Source organism: Abramis brama (genome assembly GCF_963993115.1).
Source record: "Abramis brama genome assembly, chromosome: 8".
Lineage (NCBI taxonomy): Eukaryota > Metazoa > Chordata > Actinopteri > Cypriniformes > Leuciscidae > Abramis > Abramis brama.
Window position 1 is genome coordinate 33,006,962 of NC_139970.1, and position 23,256 is coordinate 33,030,217.

A 23,256-nucleotide genomic window follows, 5' to 3' on the forward strand; every position below is an offset into this window, starting at 1 on the left:
CATCTCTATAAGAGATGTATAAATTAAATTAAACCCTTGGATTATTTCTGTGACAAGAGCAACACATTTTTTATTTTTGTTAATTGTTGTTTGGCAGCAACACTTACTCAGTATCTCTACACTATCCTCCTCCACAAGTCCACCTCCCTGTGGACATATCACCACATTACAATCATCATTCAATAAAGCCTCTAAGTTTACATTACACTTTACACCGGCTTGGTGAAGGCAACTGTCAACAGTGACTGTGAACACTGCAGTATTGAAAGCATTTGGGCAAATATATCAGACATGTTTTCTGCAGTCAAAATCATCTGAGGTGGCTTACCAGTCTGTAATGTCAGTCTTCGATCCCTTCATGGTTCCATTACTTCTTCCGGATCATCATCCACGATATAGTCACCCTCGAGTGTAGGCTCCTCTAATAAATGTTCCTCTTTTTCAGATTCCACCTCCAGCTCCATCTCAGCAGGCTCTAACTCTTCTACAGGTTCCTCTACAGGTTCCTCTTCAGGTTCCTCTAAAGGTTCCTCCACAGGCACGTTGTTTCTGTTCATCGGAATGGCAACTATTTCCGGCATAGGCTCTAGTTCTGTCTCTGGTGTCTCTTCATTTATATAATCTGCCTCTAGCACAGGTTCCTCCACTATCACTGACGTCTCTTCTGTTAGTCTGTGTTCCTCTATTCTCTCTGGCTCCAGCACCCCTGCAACAGGTTCATCCTGTATCAGAGGACTTTGTTCTGCTTCAGTCAGATCATCTTCCTCTATCACAGGTTCCTCCATTATCACTGACATCTCTTCTCTGTGTTCCTCCATTGTCTCTGGATCCAGCACATCTGCAACAGGTTCATCCTGCATCAGAGAAGCTTGTTCTGCTTCAGTCAGATCATCTTCCTCTATCAAGGGTTCCTCCATTATCACTGACATCTCTTGATCTTCTATTGTCTCTGGATCCAGCACATCTGCAACAGGTTCATCCTGCATCAGAGAAGCTTGTTCTGCTTCAGTCAGATCATCTTCCTCTATCAAGGGTTCCTCCATTATTACTGACATCTCTTGATCTTCTATTGTCTCTGGATCCAGCACATCTGCAACAGGTTCATCCTGCATCAGATAAGCTTGTTCTGCTTCAGTCAGATCATCTTCCTCTATCAAGGGTTCCTCCATTATTACTGACATCTCTTGATCTTCTATTGTCTCTGGATCCAGCACATCTGCAACAGGTTCATCCTGCATCAGAGAATCTTGTTCTGCTTCAGTCAGATCATCTTCCTCTATCAAGGGTTCCTCCATTATTACTGACATCTCTTGTTCTTCTATTGTCTCTGGATCCAGCACATCTGCAACAGGTTCATCCTGCATCAGAGAATCTTGTTCTGCTTCAGTCAGATCATCTTCCTCTATCAAGGGTTCCTCCATTATTACTGACATCTCTTGTTCTTCTATTGTCTCTGGATCCAGCACATCTGCAACAGGTTCATCCTGCATCAGAGAAGCTTGTTCTGCTTCAGTCAGATCATCTTCCTCTATCAAGGGTTCCTCCATTATTACTGACATCTCTTGTTCTTCTATTGTCTCTGGATCCAGCACATCTGCAACAGGTTCATCCTGCATCAGAGGACCTTGTTCTGCTTCAGTCAGATCATCTTTCTCTATCACAGGTTCCTCCACTCTCACTGACGTCTCTTCTCTGTATTCCTCCATTGTCCCTGGATCCAGCACATCTGCAACAGGTTCATCCTGCATCAGAGGACCTTGTTCTGCTTCAGTCAGATCATCTTTCTCTATCACAGGTTCCTCCACTCTCACTGACGTCTCTTCTCTGTATTCCTCCATTGTCCCTGGATCCAGCACATCTGCAACAGGTTCATCCTGCTTCAAAGGACCTTGTTCTGCTTCAGTCAGATCATCTTTCTCTATCACAGGTTCCTCCACTCTCACTGACGTCTCTTCTCTGTGTTCCTCCATTGTCTCTGGCTCCAGCACATCTGCAACAGGTTCATCCTGCTTCAAAGGACCTTGTTCTGCTTCAGTCAGATCATCTTTCTCTATCACAGGTTCCTCCACTCTCACTGACGTCTCTTCTCTGTGTTCCTCTGTTGTCTCTGGCTCCAGCACATCTGCAACAGGTTCATCCTGCTTCAAAGGACCTTGTTCTGCTTCTGTGTGCTGTACTATTGGTTCTTTTTTAACCACTGGCAAAACATCCTCCTTGACCACATGATCAAAAGGCAAATCTCTAAACGGCAGCGTTTTATCCTGAACTGGTGGACTGGCAGAAGCTACAGAGTTGTAATGAGAAAGTAATAATGTTAATCACTCGAGCAATTGAATATAGTTATTTACCTCTTTTAGGATTCATTTAACATTTAGCTTGTTAGATATTCTAAGCTGTCAGCAATAATGACTACTTCAACAACAACAACAACACAAATCTAAACACAGTGTTTACTGAAAATAGGACAAACTGTTAATTATCAAACTAACATAGTTAATATTAACTGTATATTTGAATGATGGTATAACTAGAGCACAAATCATACCTGTTAAGGTGAGAACCAGCAAAAGTAATTTTCTCATCTTGCCAAAAATCTCCAAAGAGGTGCTTTCTGAAAGAGATGATTTAATAATAAACCAATGTAAACCAACCAGTTATTTTAGTTTTCACTTCATAAAGTAAGACTAGAGTTCATAAAATTATTATTCATTTAACAGGATTCCACTACACTGAGAGAAACGTTATTAACTGAATAACGGTACACTGTGTAATTTTTGTACCCTGGAAATCCAGAGTTCTCGCGAGAGCACAAGTTGAATTTGCTCAGCGAGTTACTCTGGTGTCGACTAATGATGCTCATTAAATATGCCCCTCGATCTGAGCTGCACCAATCACATCGGGTTATCTGATATAGGCGGGCCAGAGGCGAGCTAAACAGATGACGACAGCGCTGCGACGTCAAAGTCCTTAGTAAACATTGCAAGATGGCTATGGATAAATACCAGTTGTTTGAAATGGCTTTGGCCACTACAATGAATGAGTTCGACTTGGCTTTTTATATAAAACAGGAACAGAAGACGGCGCGCAAATCGTTCCTTTGCAAGAAGGACGTTTTTGCTGTTTTGCCGACCGGATACGGTAAGAGTCTAATCTACCAGTTAGCTCCGCTGGTAGCTAAGCGTATGGGGTTTATTGCTGTGATTGGTCGTAGTGTTATCCAATTGCGTGCAGTGAGATTTTCAAATGCATGCTTGGTGCCGCCCCTCGAGCTGGCCGATTTTCATTAGTCGACGCCAGACCATTAATCTTTTAGATTTAGGTCTTGATTTCCAGGCTATAACTTTTGGCCCTCTAGCGGTGAAAAAACAAAACTGAACATTGTTTTGGTTGTGCTTTGGCTCTGCATGACTGTGCGGATGAATATGGTTCTTTTTTATAACTAAAGAGAGAGAGATTATCATTCACTAATAGGCTATAACCAGTTCCGATGGAAAGGATATCAAGCTGAAGACGTTGTAGCTATAGGCTACCCATTAATAGGTAGCTACTTCCTTGAAAATAAATTCCAAAACTGCTCTACAACAACCTATAATGAAATGACCCTTCACAAAAGATAATGCTTTACAAGGAAGTCTGTTAGAGAGCTACATATGGCAATTTATCTGTTCAATAAAATACCTTACTTGCCTGTTGAGTAATAAAAACATAATCTCCGCGTCGCTTTTACAACATTTCAAATTCCTTATTGCTATCTCTAAAAAGCCAAGTCAATGCACACATTTAAATTCACAAGAATAAACGGACGGAAAACGAGCCAACTGAGCTTGTATGAGTTTATTATAAAATGTTAGAAATTTTTTTAAAATGTTATAAAATAATTTTTTCGGACATGAAAGTATAGATGTTATCTTTTGTTTTGCTGTAAATTAATCACTAACACTAACTGCCAATAATGTAAGCCACTGGGAGAATGCAAACGGCTGTCATTCACTGTATTGCATTAATAAAAAGCCAGTTAATATAAATTAATTAGTTAGTATTTTTCCAAAATTAAGTTTTAATAGTATTTTCGTGCAGTGACCATGGGGGCGGAAAAATGTGTGACGTAGCCATGCGCTCTTACTAGACCGTCTCATTAGTGTTTAATTGTTGAAGAGGACACTAGCCTACAAGCCTCAGAAGGACTGAACTATTGGACGCAGTCTCGGTAGGATGTAGCCTTCCGTTTGAGAAACACCCAATGTAGCCGGAGCAACTTTTCTCCATTTACAGATATGAAGATACGCAAATTCCCTTGAAAACCATCCCTCTATAGGTCTAAAATATCATAATAGGCTCATAATAAATCAAGGTAAGACAAAAAACATGTTTTGGAAGAAGGACTGATGATGTATTGACTGATTATTTAAATTTTGTTAATTTTGAACAAATATGTTATACAGTGTACCTTTAAGTTAACATCACTGAATCAACCAAAATACACCAAGTTATTCCAAACACATTTAAGTGGTTAGATCAGGATATCATTACAGATTAACACCCTTTGTTTGAAACAAAATCAAACAATTATTTTCAGACAAAATCACTGCAAGAGAATGAAAGAAAGAAAGAAAGAAAGAAAGAAAGAAAGAAAGAAAGAAAGAAAGAAAGAAGGTAAGAAAGAAACAAACAAAGAAAGAAAGAAAGAAAGAAAGAAAGAAAGTTTTTCTTCAGAAATATGTACTTCTTACCTGTGTTGATTTTGCTGGTCTGTGTTGACTCTTCACTTGTGTTTTTCTCAGTGCTGTGGGATCAAATCAGTGCGTCTTATAAAAGACAGTATTTACAACCCTTTTATAACCTTTGTCTTGTCCCATTTCTGAGAGTACAATAGCTTTTGCCATCACATGCTTCAACACGTTTTATGTTTATCTAAATAACGTCTCATTATATTTCATTATTGTTTGCTTTTCTTGTAAACTTTTTTTTTCAGAGTACCAGGTCACTTCCTTATGAGATACAAAGTTACAAATAAACATTTATTTGACCTCGTTTGAGAACAAATCTCTCTCTCCAACACACACACACATAATAACAGTGGAGTGGCGCATTTCGGTTGGGCACATGTGTGTGTGTGGATAACATGCACATGTGTGGATTTGACATCAGCACAACAACTGATACTGTGGACAGGTGTTGATGCCATGTCATACCGAGGAAAGGAATACTGTGGATAAAGCAGCTGTCAAAAGTTTCATACCCACAAGAGTGTGAGGTCTCAAAATCAACATCCATGAACAATGCATCCCTGTTCCTGAAAACTAAACCCATAGCAGTGCAAAACAGCAACATGTTATCTCTCTCATGTTATCTTAATTGCACACGTGTGGATTCTTCAAAATTATGACAGGCACATTTATTGTATTAAACAAAACATTCTCTCATAGCTCATAAAACATTCTCTCATAGCTCATAAAACATGAAGCCAAACTGCAGGACTTCAGCACTTGCCATGAAATTACTATTGTAATCACAGTTTCTACTGATAAATCATGCAGGTTTGTGTTCAACAGAAGAAAGAAACTCATACAGGTTTGGAACAACATGAGGGTGAGTAAATTATGCCAAAATTCCCCTTTTTGGGTGAACTACTATACCTTCAAGGGCTTGATCTGAAACTTTCAAGCTTTTCAAAGTTTGCTTTATATTGTTGTAACCCAATTGTTAAGTTGATTCAGTCATAGCCTATACTTTTGACTAAACCAAAACCAAACCAAAGGTTCCAAATTTGATGCAATTTTATAGACAACATTTTATTGTGCATAGCACAAAACTTCATAATATGATATTATTGTCATAACTATAAAGTAAGTAAAATTATAGAAACATGTGGGAAAGATAGCCTATTGTTTTAATAGGCCTAGTTTTACAGAAGTAACAATATCTATATTTTGAAACTGTGGTTACCACGCTTGCCTATTAAAAACATGATAAGAAAGATCATAAGGAATAAGATTTTTCAAGATTCATAAGACATATGTAAATATGTCGCACATATGCAAAGCAACGACACAACACATGTCTCAGGGCATCTGCGGCGTGCTCGCGCAGCGTTCTAACGAGAGCGCGCAAACCATCTTGAAGAACCTCCGAAGAGCGAGAAACTCATCAGACTCTCCACGCGCTCCTGCACGCGCCGGACAATATGAAGATGAGTACAACACACATACTAACCTTTCCCGCTCTTCTCATGCTGCTCTACAGTAAGTATATTGATGATGCTTGTTTTTCCTCAATATCCGATGCTCTTTATGTGGTGTGTCGTGTTCTGGACGTTTTAAAAGAAAGAATTTATGATTCTAACTGAAATGGTGGGAACTCTGAGGGGTGAGTTGTAAAACACAGATCCTAACTTTCATTAATAATTTGAATCTACATTTAGCCCTGTTAATAATGATATATACTTTTTTTTTTTTAAATGCATTACATGATTTCTAGTGTTAGCCTTGCGAATATAATTGGCTGCTATAAAAACATTTACATGCTTAAAAGTTATTTCAAATTTTGCAAATAATATAAAGAATATGTTATGTATATATCATTATTATTTGTTTTATTTTTAATTTAATTACATGTTTTATTTTATTTGTGTCTTAACATGAATGATTGTGTGTGTGTGTGTGTGTGTGTGTATACCCATTATGTAGACAGAATGTCCCCACAAATGTGGCAATGTCCAAAATCCTTGACCTTGTGGGAAAACAGCTTATAAATCATACAAAGTGATGTTTTGGAAAATCTAAACATGCAGAACCTTTTTCTGTGATGGGTAGGTTTACGGGATAGGCTACAAAATACAATTTGTACAGTATAAAAATCATTACGCCTATAAAATAAAAATTATGTCTATGGAATGTCCCCATAAAACATGAAAACCCATGATGTGTGTGTGTGTATACAGGTTTATATTACATTGTGGGGACCAAAAGTCCCCAGAAGGATAGCAAAACCTGAAATCAGTGGTCCCCACAAGGGAAATAGATTAATAAACATTTTAAAATATAAAAGTGCAGCAAGTTTGATGGGTAGGTTTAGGGGATAGAAGATACAATTTGTACAGCATAAAAATCATTACGCTTATGGAGATAGCGAAACAGAGTTTTGTGTTTGTGTGTGTGTGTGTGTGTGTGTGTGTGCTTTTTTCAAAGAGAGATGGATGCTTTGAGGGTCTGGATAGAATGGGTGGGGGTCTTGTAAGACACTGTGTTTACACAAACTTCTTTAACAGCATTTGAACACATGAGATCCTGAAGGTGATAAAATGTCTGTGAAGAAGCTGTCCAGATCTGAACTTTAGTCTGATGTGGCAGGGACCCTTTCATGTCGCTGATGCCCCTTGCCTGACTCCTTGTGTATTGGTCATTATCATGAAGATTATGGTTACCCGGCATACCATGAGAAATGCTTGCTCCTACCCTAGAGAGATCTAAATATATGTTTAACAAATTATGTAACAATTTACTTTTTGTATAGATGTTAAAAGAGTGATAAATGTAGCTGTAAAATGTTAGGTTAACATTGACTTTCATAACATTGATTGGCTTTATTCTGAGAACTTTCAGATCTCATGCCACTGATTGTTGGGTTGTTAAATACATTGTGGGGTGGTCTGTGATTTTAACTCTAGTCCTCTTCCAGCTGAAGGGGTTTTAAGTTACAGCAGCACAGTACGTCTTTGTATCTCCGGGTAAAAAGACCCTCCACACCTTTTCTCTCTCGTCTCATATGAAACTCAGTTCTTTTTTCTACACGGCTATAGAAAGGGAGATACACAGATAAAAGGAAAGTATTTTCCCTCACTTTCCCCCAGAAGTGCCTGTTTTTCAGTGTGTGGAGGTTATCAGGTCTGGTTTGTGCCACCCCCCACAGCCAGACTGTGTCAGAAGAACATCCATCCATTACGTAAATTCCTACATATCCCTGTTCCTGGCACCAACAGAGCAGGGAGTGAGTGTTAGTGAGGTTTCACAATTGAGGAAAAACTTCATTGTGTTTTTACTGCTCTTTACTCTATTCCTTATTTACTTAAATATTATATAAATAGTATTGCTCAGGGGCATAATATAGAAAACTTGTAACACATTCCTAAAAGTTTCCATTAATTAACAGTTAATGCATTAACTAACTTTAACAATGGACAATACATTTGTTACAGTATTTATTAATCTTTGTTCACATTAATTAATAACTTTTCATTGTTAGTTCATGTTAGCTCAGGTCCATTAAGTATTATTAAAAGATGCAACCTTTGTTTTTAATAATGTATTAATAAATGCTGTTTACAATAACTATTAGGCCTATTATTAATAAATGCTTTAGAAGTACTTTTCAATAGTTTATGTTAACTATTGTAGTTAACTAAAGTTTAGAACCTCGTTGTAAAGTATAATCTAACATACACTCTTGATTAAAGACATCTCATTTAAAGGAATGTTTGTTATTATACACTGTAAACAAAATTTTACAGAAAAAAACGGCAACTGTGGTTGCCAGAACTATTAAAAATGCAGAAGTAACAATTTAAGTTTTACACTTTAACTTTAACTTTAACTGAAATAATGTTAATATACCAAGTAAAATCTGCCTTTTACCTTTATAGTATACCGACAACTGCCTACAGATGTCTGTAGTGTCTACAGATGGTGAAGAGAAAACTAAGAAGATACATAGTTATTTCAATGAATAACTATCAAATAAGAGCTGTGAACAATGAGAATTCTGGAAATGTCAATTCATGTCTGTTTTTTTTCCAGTTATGACTTATTTTCACTTCCAAAAACTATACATTGTATTTTACTGTAAAATTACATGAAATGTCCCATTAGATCTATTTCAGTTTTTCACCATAGTCAGCTAAAGTAACATACCGTTCAACAATGAACAGCTTTTTACTGTAGCATTTTAGTCTTTTACTGTCAAAATTTGGATTTTTTTTTTACTGTGTAAGTAAAGCTATATCAACAGTGCATCACTCTTAAAAATAAAGGTTGCAAAGGTTTTTCCTTTTTTCACAGCAATGCCATAGAAGAACCGTCTTTGATTCCCCAGAGAAACTTTCAGTGATCAGTTCTTAAAAGAACCATTTTTTTTTTTTATCTCAGTGTGAAGAACATTTTATAATCTAAAGAACCTTTTCCCACTATAAAGAACAGAAAGGAAAGGTTTAATGGATTTTAAAGGTTGTTCATGAAAACCATTAGTGCCAATAAAGAACCTTTATTCTTAAGTGGCAGAATTTCAATTCATCCTCAGTAAAAAAACTAAAACTTTATGGGGCAAACATATAATGATTCTCATAGTCTTTCATTGTAGGTGGATTTGTTTTTTCTACAAACTAAGTTTGCTATTATAAAAATGCTGTGGGAGTGTGTTCAAACGCATTCATGTGTTTGTTTGTATCTTTTCCTCCAGTTCCTAGCTCAGATCCTGTTACTGTGACGACAAGCAAAGCAGAAGTGGAAGTACATGAAAACACAAGTGAGTTCTTTAATCTTCAGATAATCAGCTGGACGTGTTTAAAATCTTTCAGACCATATTGATTTGACACTTTTATCTGTTCTTTCCAAAGATGCTGTCCTTTCCTGTGAGTTCAGGACAGAGAAAGAAACAAACCCACGTGTTGAATGGAAGAAGAGAGGCAAAGAGGTTTCATATGTTTATTTTGATGGTGATTTTACAGGTTTGTTGTTGTTTATTCCCTCTTATTTGTATATAGCTTTAGTTTAGATATTTTATGAAATCTTTTAAAAGGAAAAGTGTCATTCACACCACACAAATGACATTCTGTTTGGTGCGGTCACATCTGCGAAATTTCTGTGAAATTTTACGAGCAAAAAAGGTTCATTGTCAGTAGTGTAATGATGATGTATGAAGCTCACACAGAAGTCACTTTAAAACCGAGCAGCTTTTTTTTCGGTCGATGCTGAAACCATTGCAAAATCTGTGTCGGGAAATCTTTCACCCTCATGTGAAACTTCTGATCGCACAGATTCCTATTGAAATTACTAGATTTCGTCCACGAAACCCTGCCAAGCAATTGTAAATGTGACTGCACCTTTCAGTGAACAATACTTTCATTCGCATGCAGTATGTTTTTTTCTTCAGAATGTTCTGACTTACTCTCACCATTACCAGGTGGATTTAAGAGCCGTGCGTCCATCGACGGGGCAACAATGACCCTCCGTGGTGTCACACAGAAAGACTCGGGAGTGTATCATTGCGAAGTCACAGCCCGCCAAGACAAAATCAAGCTTGGGGAGGTCACCGTCACCCTCATTGTGCTTGGTGGGAATGAAAATCTTGTACACTTATTTTCATTATTTACATGTGCAGCAAATGGTACACTCTTAAAAATAAAGTTTCCAAAAAAAAAAGAAGCATTTTCACAGCGATGCCATAGAAGAAAAATGTTTGGTTCCCCAAAGAACCTTTCAATAAACAGTTCTTAAAAGAACAATTTTTTCTAAGTTTGAATAACCTTTATTTTTAAGAGTGTATTCATAACTCCTTGTCTTAAACATAACCTTTCTGTCAGTGAGCAGTATGATCTGTCTTACATGGACAGTGCCGCCACATGCGCCCTCATGTGAGGTTCCTGAAAAAGTCACGAAAGGATTTTCTGCGGAGCTCCACTGTAAAGACAAACTCAGCGTTCCTGCTGCCACCTACAGCTGGTACAAAGACAACAAACCACTTAACACTGGCAAGCCCGCTGAAATCAACTACACCCTGGACCCCAAAACAGGGACTCTGGTTGGTGTAGTGCTATAAACTCTTTCCATCACATGGTCAAACATTTTGATCAAAACATTGAACTTACTGTAGCCTTTTCCCTCGACTGCTAACAAACGCTGCTTATTGTTTGTATTTGATGCATTTATGGCATATGTGATTTATATACACTGTTTATTTTCCTTTGCTTTTGAACAGAAATTCAAGATGGTATCAAAATCTGATGAGGGTCAGTATCGATGTGAGGCATCCAATGGAGTGGGGGCACCCAAAAGCTGTGTAGGCCGGCATATGAAGATAACTGAATGTAAGTTAATTACAAATTGGTCATTTAAAGAAATCAATTATACATGATCTTTTGAAATATTGTTAAAAGAGTAAAATGAAAATGTACAAAGAGGGCATTTAGATGAAAGATTTAGATCACACATTTAGATCAGATGAGAATCTTGCGCTGTCCAGTGTTACACTTACTTATACTGACATGCACCTACTGGCATGCGTCCGTGCAGCATCATGCTAAAATAAAGGCTTACAGTAACGGACGCGACTGTTAATACGTTATTCGTAATGACCTATGATAGATTTATTTCGTGTCTTTCCTAGAATGGGCAGTTTTTGACTTTGCGAGATAAACAACATAAAGTATCACTGGTATTACAAAACATTCAGTGTCACATGCCAATCAAATACAGACGTGACACAAATAACACGTTTGAAAAAATATTACTGACTTTAATGCATAATTGATATTTAAAATATCACAAAATTAGTCTATTTAATATTTTGTGTCACAATTACGTCAGTATAGGTGCTCGATTCATCTGTCAGTCACTACTGGAGGTGTCACAACACATGGCGACATGTTCCGCGACTCGGTGTCAGTCAGGTGTCGTGTGAGTGTCAGTGTGTCACGATAATGTCAGTGACACATGCCACTATCCACTGGCACATGCCAATGAAGACCAGATGTGCCAATAAGCATAGTGACATGTGCCATTGGCTTCTGTGCGTCAGATGCCATGTCACTTAATGTTAAAACTGCTACTGGTACTGGCTGGCATCTACACAACCGTTCAAAAGTTTGAGGTCAGTAAGACATTTTTTGGAAAGAAATTAAGACTTTCATTCAGCAAGGATGCAATAAATTGATCAAAAGTGACAGTATAGACATTTATAATGTTGCAGAAGTTTCAAAAAAATAAAAAAATCCTGAAAACAATGTATCACAAAACTGTTTTGAACACTGGTAATAATAAGAAATGTTTCTTGAACACCAAATAAGCATATCGTCACCTTCCTAAAATAATTGCCCGAGTCATTTTTTCAGGTTTCTCAGAAACACAAAAAACTGAACCAATAATTGAGGTTGAGTAGATTTTCGTTCTTCTTGATGCAGCTGCCATCTTGAAAAGCTTGTAAAATTGCCTAAGTCTCATTGTCTTTTGACTTAAGTCACTTTTGACTTAAGTTTGACAGCTTAAGTCACACTCTTGAAATAGGCCATACTACAGGGGTAAAATTGCATGATCTGTTTAACTGAGGATGTGGGCGATTTTACCAGAGGTGGCCAGCATCATGAGGAGATGACTTATGCAAAATAATTTTTTTTTTGTCAAAAAATTACTTAGGCTATTATTTTAGGAAGGTGATGATATTGAAATATTGGAGACTGGAGTAATGGCGGCTGAGAATTCAGCTTTGCCATCACAAGGATAAATTACATCCTTTTGATGTATTTCAAATTTGAAATGTATAATTTTTCACAATATTATGTTTTCTATTTTTGAATTGTGGTGTTTGGGATAATTTTTACCCTTGCAAAAACATATTGTAGTGTAGGGGAGAGCGAGGCACAACCCAACACTTTTTTAACTTTCTCAGTTTGTATAAATCCACTTGGGGTTAAGAGAATTAATTTTTTCCCACATTAATTTCCCACATGTCTAGTACAATTATGTGATTTTGTTTCATTAATACGGTGTATACTTTTTTCTTGATTTACCCCGAAAGAATGGAAGTGAAATGTGACAACATGCCCCATAGGTGGGGTACATTGTTACGTGAGGGGCACATTGCAACATGACCATATGCCAGATTAAAATGTTATCTGATCCAATCAAAAAAATATATACAAAACAAACTAAAACATTTTGTCAGTAAAATACAATTAATAACTTTTTCATATAAAATATCTTTATTCACCCTTTACTCATGGTTTCTCAATAGAATTCATAAAAGTATTGAATAGAATAGCATAGTTCTAATAGGGGCACATTGTAACGTAGTGTTGTGACATGCCCCACCTGCGCGACTGGGATTTAAACCCGGCTAGTGTCTTCTGCTGGTATCTATCTCGACTGTTACATAACAGATTGGCGATTAAAATAATATCAGATTTGTCTAATTTTAAATAAACACAAAAAACAGAGATAAAAAAAATTAACTTCAGTAAGAAATTTACTTTTGTTATGGTTAAATAAATGTTCAGGGATATCTTCCAAAGATTTTTTTATTTTGGCGCAATTTTTTCTCTATATAGTGTTGATATGGCAACAAATAAATACACTAAGTTTCGTCATGCTTGCATGTGTGGAAAGTTTTAAACCATGTGTGTTACAACTAGCCCCGCATTAGTTTGTGCCCCGCTCACTTCTAATAGTTTTGATATTTAGATAAAAAGTGCATACTTATGACCCCTTTGCATATATGTTTGACATGCTCTGTTTGCAGTTGAGCTCAACATGGCAATAATTATAGCATTAGAAGTGGGAGCGTGCCTGTTGCTTCTCTCGTGCTGTGTGTCCATCTGTCTGTGCTGTCGACGCTGCCGCAGTGAGTGATACTTCATTCAAAACAGTACATGGGCTGTTGGGGAACTTACTATACCTGTTTATGAATACCTTCATCTACTAACATAAGTCTTGCATTTACCAACAGAGAATAAAGGAGAGACAATGCAAAGGTAAGTCTTTTTGCAGTATTTTTAATGCACTCTAATCTATAAGAATAAAACATAACAGACCATTTGAAACAAAGTGGTTATTTCTCTTTACTTTTCAGCAGAACAAAGACCAGCTGTAGCCCTCCAACAGATGTAAGTCTTTAAGTTTCCTATTTATAACTTAATAGTCAAATGATACAGAAATGACACTGTAGAGACTTCTGTTTATAATAATGGCTGGTCCTCATCAGAATGTTCATCTCTCTCCTCAGCCGAGACGCTACAAACATACACAATCCTTTGTGCTTTGAAGAGTGTGCATATTTTGGACAGCACCATGCTGACAGAAGTGAATTCAATTGACCTCAAAGGCTAGAGAATGAAATATTACATCAAATACGCATCTATATCTCTGCTTTGCTCTAAGGGCCATGAGAGCAGAAACACGCCCCCTGGTGGTGAGGTCTGATTACAGCTGAACAATCCACAACAGACCTAAAGTTAATCTCTGCTGTTACTCTTCTACTACTGTAAAAAGCTTTTTTGGATACTGCGTATTATTGTAATATTATTTTGACTTTGGACTACCTAGTGTTAATAGATACTGTACAAATGTTGCACTATTTTATGCCAGATTTGTCCAGCGCAGGTTACAGGCAATGGTTTCAATCATCAAGCCACTGAGCATAAAGGCCCGACTACAGATGTGATGGTCCACTTGATTGGAGCGGAAACAAGCTTGACTTGTCTCAGGATGTCTCTAAAGTCTATTAATCATCATACAATCAATGTTCAGTAGAATGTTAATCACATTTACCTTTTTTTTCCATGTTTCAATAAGCGTCATCAGTTGTCTGATGATAGGTATTTGTCAATGAGAGAGAGAGAAAGAAAAACAAACATTTACTGTCATGTCATTCAAAAACCTGTATGACTTTTTTTTTTTCTGTTAATCAAAAAAGAAGATATTTTGAAGAACTGGCTTTCACTGTTTGGACAAACAACCGAGACATTTCTCAGAATATCTTCTTTTACATTCCACAGAAGAAACAAAGTCAAATTGGCTTGGAACAATAGAAGTGAGGTTACATGATGACATATTTTTCATTTTTTTGGGGGGTGAACTATTTGTAGCGTGCACAGAAAGCCAAGAGACAGAAAATTCCTTTCAGCAACTTCGTACTTTTTGTTTTCTCAGATCTGCACACTTCTCTTTTAATAACAGAAGCAGTTTTAACCAATCAAACACTTTTCACTAGACATGCATAGTGATAACCAAACAATCCACCATAAACAACACTACACTATACCTTTAACATCTAGACAGAGTTAAACAATGTGTTTGAGCTTATTTAACGGTTTGGTTTAGCTGATTTGTGGCTCAAATGAACCAACGTCTCCAAAAACTAGATGTTTTTTGGTCTTTTGTTACATTATCTGTTATGTAAAATGAAGCAAATGCAAAATTCAGACTTCACTGCAATATCTATTCCTCTTTTTACACAGAATAAATTACTTTAGCATACACTTTCACAGTTAAATAAAGAAATACACAAATCAGTTTTCCAATTTGTTTATTTAATCATTGGTTTCAAGGCATGGATAAAAGTCACATCCAAAATCAGTTTTATACAACAGGGTGAGACATTTCTTTGCTGGGAACATTTACTTGAAGTGTAACGTTAGTATCAATCAGCTTGTGAAAAATTAAAAACACTTTATAATATAATGTGCTTTATTCGCCAAATATGCAAACAAGGAATTTGTTGTGGTTTCCAGGACCACTCGAGAACATACGTACATAACGCAAGATAATGCAAGATAATAGACAGAACAATTTAATAAGTAGGATTAAGAATAAAATAAATACCTACAAAAACAGTACTACAGGCTACATAAAGATGGAGTAAATAGAAGGCTGATTTCCAGATGTGCACATTATGCAATGTATACACAACTGTATAAATATAAATTTACAAGTATCCAATAATATCTGCGTCGATTTTCACACTTCGGACACTGAGAAAGTCAATACCTTCTGATTCTGCTGCTGGCTGTTATTTAATACAACTAATCAAATAAATAGCCATATGTATTATGATATATTGTGTAAAAACTGAACAGAGCGGGGTGTACATGTTGCTGTCAGTGGGCAGCGAGGCCTCAAGCTCATCCCCGCCCCCAATGCAATGTTGACCAAAAACCAGCATGAACGTTCGCTCAACTTATTAGCACACACTAAACTATAGCCCTTGACACACAGCTTTAGTCCGAAAAAACTCCAACACAGCACTTACTGAACGGGATAAAGAGGTACGTTGGGCCGCGATACTAATTTATCTGAGATAAACGCGGACAGAAATAAGAATGTTACAAGTGTGTGAGGTTATAAGCGTGTCAGTTTTCCCGCTTTCTGCGTGAGCTAACTGTTAGCATCCTGGGGGAAACAGAGCTAGCTGGAGTGCTAACAGAACTGACAATAACCCAGCCCTCTCACACCCGACAAACAGTAGGTAAAGATATCAGTATATTTTATTCTGGATCTTTTAAAATATAACTTTTTTATCGAGAGATGTTGTTTATGTATATAACTCGGTCGTAAAAAACAGATGCGCGAGTTTTGGTGAAAGTTAGCGCGAGCTGTTCGCGTGAGCATATATTCAGTTCAACCAGGCGTGTCTCTCTGTCTTTCGTCAGCATACGCTAAGCAGCTAACAAAGAGGCCAGGTATACATACATATTCCATTCATGATTGTACCTTTCGTAGATATTATATTCCGCATAATTAAACACAGTGATGTTTCCGTTCGTTTCTTCAGTCGCACGGCTGTTTTCGGAAGTCTTGTCAGCCGCCGTGACTTCGGCCAGGATTTCCGGCTGCTTTTACATCTGCCCTTCTCTTGTTTTGTTTCCGTTTCTTCCATTTCCGTTTTAACTTTCCAGAATCAAAAGTCTTGATGTGTAGCTACCCCTGAAAGTTTTAGAAGTTTTAAAAAGTCGTCTTTTACGCCCAATTCTGCGGTTATATTACGAAACCCAAAAGCATTCCAACATGGCAACTGCGTTTGTATGGATTCGCGCGTCGTCTTCCCACCCAGTCGCTGGTGGAAATTATATTAATAAAATTGTGCGTTTAAATGTACACACTAAAATAAAAATTGGATTGACCAAATGAATGGCATTTATTTAATAATAAGCGCGTCTCTTGTGTTTAATAAGAGTGCTAATGCAGGGGAAATGTCATGGTGGGCCTCTACTCTAGCAAAGCCTCGGTGTTGCGTGAGAGTTTATGAGACTTCAGAGACTTCTTTAACAGTGCGTTAAGCCGACCATTTAGTGCATTTTGGCTCACATTTAGATGTTTTATATAACCTAACTGTTCATTAAAATGCCAGAAATTATTTTAAAGAAACGTTTACTTACAAGATTATAAGTATGAGATAATTTGGTTACACTTTACAATAAAGTTTTATTTGTTGCCGTTAGTTACCATAAACTAACAACGATGAAAACTTATACACTGCAGCATTTATTAATCTTAGTCAATGTTTGCTAATACATATGTTAATTTACATGAAAAAAAAAGAAACAATTGTATTTTTATTAACTATAACTTTAACAAAGACTAATAAACACACACACAAAAAATCAAATGTGTGTTGTTAGTTCATGTTAGCTAATGCATTAAATAATATGAACAAAGGAGGCCTTATTGTAAAGTGTTATTGATAATTGTACACTTTCTTGTGATTAAATTAATTGCAAAAAAATATTTTGTCTTTTTTTATGCATTTGCTTAATAGTTGGACAAGGAGTTGTAGGGATGTCAAAAAGTGAGACAGAGGAGATGATTGAAATTGAGATTGATGGACGGGAGAAACAGGAGTGTTTAGAGGAAGGGTAAGTGATTTCTCTATCTTTCTCATCATTTTTTCCTCTTTATGTGATATGTTTTGAGGAAGCAACTCATTGAGCAATGTGTATCTTGTGCCTGTGAAATTATCTGTTTTTTGTGACCAAATGTCAGGATTGAGGAGCAAACCATCACAGCAGCTGAACTGATTACTCAAGACATTGACATCAATGAGCCGATCGGTAACCTAAAGAAGTTACTGGAGCCTCGTCTTCAGGTCCCGCTGGATGGATATGACATTTGTCTGCAGGACATCCTAGTATGTGCCTCTGTATTAATGTAAACTTATTTGAGCACACTCATTGTATTTATTGGCTGAGCTCTTCACTCCCTGTCTCCGCTCCTTTCCTCATGTAGCTGCATCCTGATCACAGCCTGTTCGATCAAGGAGTGAAGACAGATGGCACAGTACAGCTCAGCGTGCAGATTGTCACGAAACAGGGTAACAGTTTACAATGATCTTGTATTGCTGTTGGACAAATCTGAACTTGTCAACATACCCTTCAGACAACTGAAAATATTTGGTTAGTTGACATGTCCTGCGGTGTGAGCACTTGCTAATTTTTTTATAATTATGCATGCAGCTTTTATGAGCCCATATTGATTGAGAGGCTACATGAATATTTGTACTTTAAAAAATTCTGAAAGGACCATTTACATTGAACAAGTGAAGGCAAAAAGACAACTACCCATTTACAGCACTAAAAAAAATAAAAAAATACTTGACCTGCTTGTGTGTGTGTGGTCTGTTTTAGGTGAAGAGAAATTGAATATTCTGGAGATCGTGAAACCAGTGGAGACTGTGGAGGTGGTGATTGATCCAGACGCAGCTGCTGGCGAGGAAGCCCATCTGGTGGAGGACGGACATGTGATTGCAGTGGAGCGAGCCTCCATTCCTGATGAGACTTCAGAGCAGGTGACCCGCTGGGCGGCCGCATTGGAAGGCTACCGCAAGGAGCAGGTTCGACTGAACATTCCCTATGGTGAGTAGTTTGTTGATATTAACGTGTTTCAGAGTTAAATGTAATTTTTTTTAAAGGATTTTTAAATAGATTTAGGGTTGGTAAGATTTTTTTAAATGTGTAAAGTCTCTTAAGCCTGGTTTATACTTGCCTCGTCCGCACAAGTGCAAAAAAATTACGTCACCACAGTGTGGGCAGTTGTGCACGTTGACTGCACAAGGCCCCATTTCGTGTGCACAGCATTGTATGTAACTTTCCGCTCGGCTCCGCAATATTGATAAAAAAAATCGTAATTGGATTATTTTCCAAAATCGTTCAGCCCTAATAAAAACAAATATCATCACGTGTGTACAGTACCTTACTACTTCCCACCTCTGCTTCCTAATGGTTTAAGAGGACAATTACTCTGAGTCACCCCCTGTCGTTTAAAATAATAGTGCACTACAATGCCGAACGTGTCAAGTATAAACGCCTCGTCCATTTGGGGAGGTGCGCGCGCAGTCAGCGGATACTCGCGATGCGGAGCCAGGCAAAAGTATAAAGACTTTATGCTCACCAAGGCAGCATTTAGTTGATCAAAAATACAGTAAAAACAGTAATTTTGTGAAATTTTTACAATTTAAAATAACTTTTTATTTTCTATTTTAATATATTTAAAAGGGGTCATGAACTGCATTGTTTTATTGTTTTATGATGTTCCCTCGGGTGCATTTATAATGGTAGTTTGATTTTTTTTTTTTTTTACATCAAACAATTTCATAATTTAGAAATATAAGGCATTTTTCCTACCCTGATTTTAGCCCTCTGATTTGAACGCTCTGTTTGAAGGGTTGTGTCTGCTTTGAGACTTCAGTGTAAACGCCCACTGCTGTGATTGGCTAACATCTTTGCATATGAAATAGCTAAGTATTACATGTGATTATAGCATTATATTTAGATTGTGGTATGAAAGTTGCAGTGATGAGCATTTAGCCGATCACAGATATGTTGAGTGCATGAATGCAGTGATCTTATTATTGCAACTCGATTTTTGCACACTGACGATTGCTTTCATCATAACTGACAGTGCAAACACAATGTGAATAAGAGATTCATTGATTATAACATGAGTTTTGTTCGATTGACAGCTCTAGCGATTGTAAAGGGAGTGTTCTTTGATCCTTTTCTATGTATAATTTAATCACAGTTGAAATAACAGAATATTTTCATCCTACTAAGAGAAACAATGTGAAGCTGACCGTTTAGTCACTGGTTTGATTTACTGACACAGACAAAGAACATCTGACTGTAGCTACATGAAACATTACCTATCAGATATCACTGGTTACAGATCAGGCAGTGGAATTAACACTGTTATTTACATGTCGCGTTACTGTCGAGTCCATATCATAAAAGTCTGTTTGCAAAGCCTGCGCTGAAATTGTGACTGATTTACCAAATTATCCACAGTGAAATGTACTGAATACAAATAAATAATGCTCAACTGAGACATTCACATTGTTGAAAATAAATAACCACTTTACTAGCATTAGGATCCCTTGGAAGCTAATGTTATTTTTAGTCCATTAATCCTATATCACTCTTCTCTTCTCATCATCTCACTACCACACCAGTGGGCGGGGCAATGATGAAGCGGGCGTTGATTTTCTTCTGTAGAGGTGGTCTTTCACCTATAAATAGGCACATTCCACAATGAGTCGTTCTCTGGGCTTGGTTACAGTAAAAGCTGTTTTTGGACTAACAAGGAAGTTTTCAGTTCTGAAACTTACAAGATATTCTTTTATAGTATGATGACCTCTTATTTATCAAGTTTCTCTGTTCATGATCCCTTTAAAAATGTAATTAATTCCTGAATTTTTAGCAGCCATTACTTCTGTCTTAGGTGTCACAATCATGATCCTTCGAAAATCATTGCAATATGCTGATTTGGTGCTCAAGAAACTTTTCTTAATGTTGAAAACAGTTGTTCTGCTTTTTTTTCAGGACTTTTTTATGAATAAAAAGTTTAAAATAACAGCATTTATTTGAAATATTTTGTAACATCAATGTATTTGCTGTCACTTTTGATCAATTTAAAGTGTCCTTGCTAAATAAAAAAAAAAATTAATTTCTTTAAAAAAAACAAAAACTTATGGACCCAAAACTTTTGAACATTAATTAGTGTATGTATTTATTCTAAATAATGAGATGCTTCATGAAATCTGAAATGAAATTGTGAAAGGAATCATGATACGATTAATTGGTGCAATTAATAGCAAGTTTACATCTGAAAATAGGTCAGGAATTGTATTTTTAGATAAGAAATGAATTTGAAAATAAATGTACTATAATAAAATTAAATTCGTAAATGCTGCTATGTATTGTCGTCGGATCATTGCATTTTTACACCTTTAGTCAGCAACAGAGTAAAGCCATCTGATGAGGTTTGTGTGTCTTTATGTCAGACCCGGTGCAGTGGACAGCAGATCAGGTGATCCACTGGGCAGTTTGGGTTATGAAGGAGTTTGGGATTGAGGAAATGGAGGTGGGTGGCATTCACATCCCCGGCCGCCAGCTCTGTGCTTTTAGCCAGGAGGAGTTCCTTCAGAGAGTGCCTAGTGGAGAGATCCTGTGGAGCCACCTGGAGCTTCTACGCAAGTGTAAGTTTCACAAAGGAAAGAGTGTGCGTGGTGTGTATTCTCAAATGCAACCACAATATTTTTTAGCCAATTTTCAATCTTTGTAATGCTCTGTGCAGATGTACTTGCAAGTCAGGATCAGGGTCAGGAAGCAACAGTCACCATTGATCAACGTGAGTATCTGTAGATCCTGAATCTTCAACAAAAGCACTTTTTGACTACCTTCTTGAGTAACACTTTATATAACCTGCACATGACTGTTGCTTGAAGGGCAGTTTTGTGTCTCCAGGCAACACTTAAGCTTTTCGATGAAAGGAGCATGTGTTGGTCTTCTGGGTAACACAGTTTCTTGATATTCTCCAGCTGTGCAGATCATTCCTGCCCCCGTGCAGCAGGCCACACCCACAGCCATTAAGGTGATGAAGCACAACAAAACACCCCGAGCCCCCCGGATCTCAGGAGAGGAGCGCAGCTCGCCTGGCAACCGCACAGGTACATACAAACACTGTGTTAAAGTGCAGGTTTATCAATATTATCATGCTTATTTGAAATAAATGAATCTAAGTGGTGTAAATGCATGTCATTTTTCAGTATTATACAATATCATCTAATATATTGATGATGAAATTAGTAAGTAATCTTTGAAATGCTACCTATATATCAAGGAAATCAAGGACCGAAACTATCCTTTTATAAGCATTTTCCTCTTCCTGTCATTCCAAATTCAACATCCTGTGGTGTGTGTTCAATTCAAATCGCAAATCAACAATTTAATGGAAGCCTTAAATTCTAAATTTGCCCAATTCAAATCGCAAATCAACAATTTAATGGAAGCCTTAAATTCTAAATTTGCCCAACCCTCATACTAAGACAAATACCATGCACAACTCTTAATAAATGATTTTTGAGTTGATTATTATTGTGTTGTGTGACCTCTCAGGTAATAACGGTCAGATTCAGCTGTGGCAGTTTCTCCTGGAGCTGCTGACGGATAAGGACTCTCGGGACTGCATTTCCTGGGTGGGAGAGGAAGGCGAGTTCAAACTCAATCAGCCTGAGCTGGTAGCTCAGAAATGGGGTCAACGCAAGAACAAGCCCACCATGAACTACGAGAAACTAAGCAGAGCTCTCAGGTGCATTTCATTTCCTTTCTGTAGTTTAGGTGCTTTTGGAGAGATGCAACTAGTAATCAGCAATATATATATTTTTTTATTGTTTTAGATTATCTAAAATTTCAACAAAAACACTATCTTGTCTCCTCTCTACAGGTACTACTATGATGGAGACATGATCAGCAAAGTGCAGGGTAAGCGCTTTGTCTACAAGTTTGTGTGCGACCTGAGGACTCTGATTGGATACAGCGCTGCAGAGCTCAACAACCTGGTGACGGAGTGCGAACAGAAGAAACTCGCCCGAGTTCAGTTGCACGGCCTTGGCCAGCCCGTCAACACAGTCACGCTGGCCACCGCCACAGGGCAGCCCGTCACCACAGTCACTCTGGCTGCAGCAACTTTAGAGAAAGACAGTTGAGGAGGGAGTGGCTAGCCAATCAGGAGACAAGTTTAAGATGGGAGGAAACGGGGTTAAACATTTGACTTTGGGCAGGGAGGGAGACAGCGGGTTTGTAAGCAGACGTGCGCTTTGTTATGAGTGTGTATGTGTGTTTGCGTGTCCTTAAAATGCTTAAGAGAGCGAATGTGTGCGTTTGTGTGAGATATAAGAATAGATGATCATGTATGAGCTTTCAGTTTTTGTATGCTTGTTCTCTGACTGCAGGGTTGCATCGGCTATATTTCCATTGTATATACTCTATGTTTTTGATAGCCATGTGGGCAGTGTATTTTGATATTTTCCATTTGTAAAGGATCTTTTCTTTTTTATTTTTGAGCATCCAATTCCCTCAAGGTGAGGTACTTTTTACTGTCCACCAGAGGGCAATAAAGAGACAGTTGGTTTTTGAATTGATCAAGTCTTGCATAATGCAGCATACAATTAAACACACACCCCTTTTTTTTCTCATCTTGTGCACCAAACAACACATCACAAGGA

At 37.4% G+C, this 23,256-nt stretch overlaps 2 protein-coding genes across 7 annotated transcripts; both read left to right on the forward strand.

The window, feature by feature from the left end:
• Positions 1-6,127: 6,127 nt before the first annotated feature.
• On the forward strand, positions 6,128-15,252 carry jam2b (junctional adhesion molecule 2b). 2 transcript variants are annotated; one of them, XM_084122704.1, is made up of 10 exons: positions 6,128-6,242; positions 9,451-9,516; positions 9,608-9,718; positions 10,174-10,323; positions 10,604-10,791; positions 10,969-11,077; positions 13,504-13,605; positions 13,711-13,735; positions 13,834-13,867; positions 13,987-15,252. In XM_084122704.1, exons 1-10 carry the CDS (start codon positions 6,185-6,187, stop codon positions 14,023-14,025), a joined length of 882 nt encoding a protein of 293 aa, XP_083978830.1. In that variant the 5' UTR covers positions 6,128-6,184; the 3' UTR covers positions 14,026-15,252. The 2 variants fall into 2 exon arrangements, with proteins under 2 accessions (XP_083978830.1, XP_083978831.1); XM_084122705.1 differs by having other exon boundaries at positions 13,837-13,867; positions 13,987-14,177.
• A 636-nt stretch (positions 15,253-15,888) lies between these two features.
• On the forward strand, positions 15,889-23,172 carry gabpa (GA binding protein transcription factor subunit alpha). 5 transcript variants are annotated; one of them, XM_084122699.1, is made up of 10 exons: positions 15,889-16,027; positions 17,518-17,614; positions 17,742-17,886; positions 17,985-18,069; positions 18,383-18,610; positions 21,034-21,228; positions 21,327-21,380; positions 21,571-21,699; positions 22,148-22,340; positions 22,476-23,172. In XM_084122699.1, the coding sequence occupies exons 2-10, from the start codon at positions 17,538-17,540 to the stop codon at positions 22,735-22,737; spliced, it is 1,368 nt and encodes a 455-aa protein (XP_083978825.1). In that variant the 5' UTR covers positions 15,889-16,027; positions 17,518-17,537; the 3' UTR covers positions 22,738-23,172. The 5 variants fall into 5 exon arrangements, with proteins under 5 accessions (XP_083978825.1, XP_083978826.1, XP_083978829.1 ...); XM_084122700.1 differs by having other exon boundaries at positions 15,923-16,227; XM_084122703.1 differs by lacking the exon at positions 15,889-16,027 and adding an exon at positions 16,168-16,223.
• Positions 23,173-23,256: the final 84 nt, after the last annotated feature.

Coding starts and splice junctions, on each gene's coding strand:
- jam2b (XM_084122704.1), top strand. CDS start 6,185: ATGAAGATGAGTACAACACACATACTAACCTTTCCCGCTCTTCTCATG. Junction 10,792..10,968: donor ACCCCAAAACAGGGACTCTG/GTTGGTGTAGTG, acceptor GCTTTTGAACAG/AAATTCAAGATGGTATCAAA. Junction 11,078..13,503: donor GCATATGAAGATAACTGAAT/GTAAGTTAATTA, acceptor CTCTGTTTGCAG/TTGAGCTCAACATGGCAATA.
- gabpa (XM_084122699.1), top strand. CDS start 17,538: ATGTCAAAAAGTGAGACAGAGGAGATGATTGAAATTGAGATTGATGGA. Junction 17,615..17,741: donor CAGGAGTGTTTAGAGGAAGG/GTAAGTGATTTC, acceptor ACCAAATGTCAG/GATTGAGGAGCAAACCATCA. Junction 21,229..21,326: donor CCTGGAGCTTCTACGCAAGT/GTAAGTTTCACA, acceptor TGCTCTGTGCAG/ATGTACTTGCAAGTCAGGAT.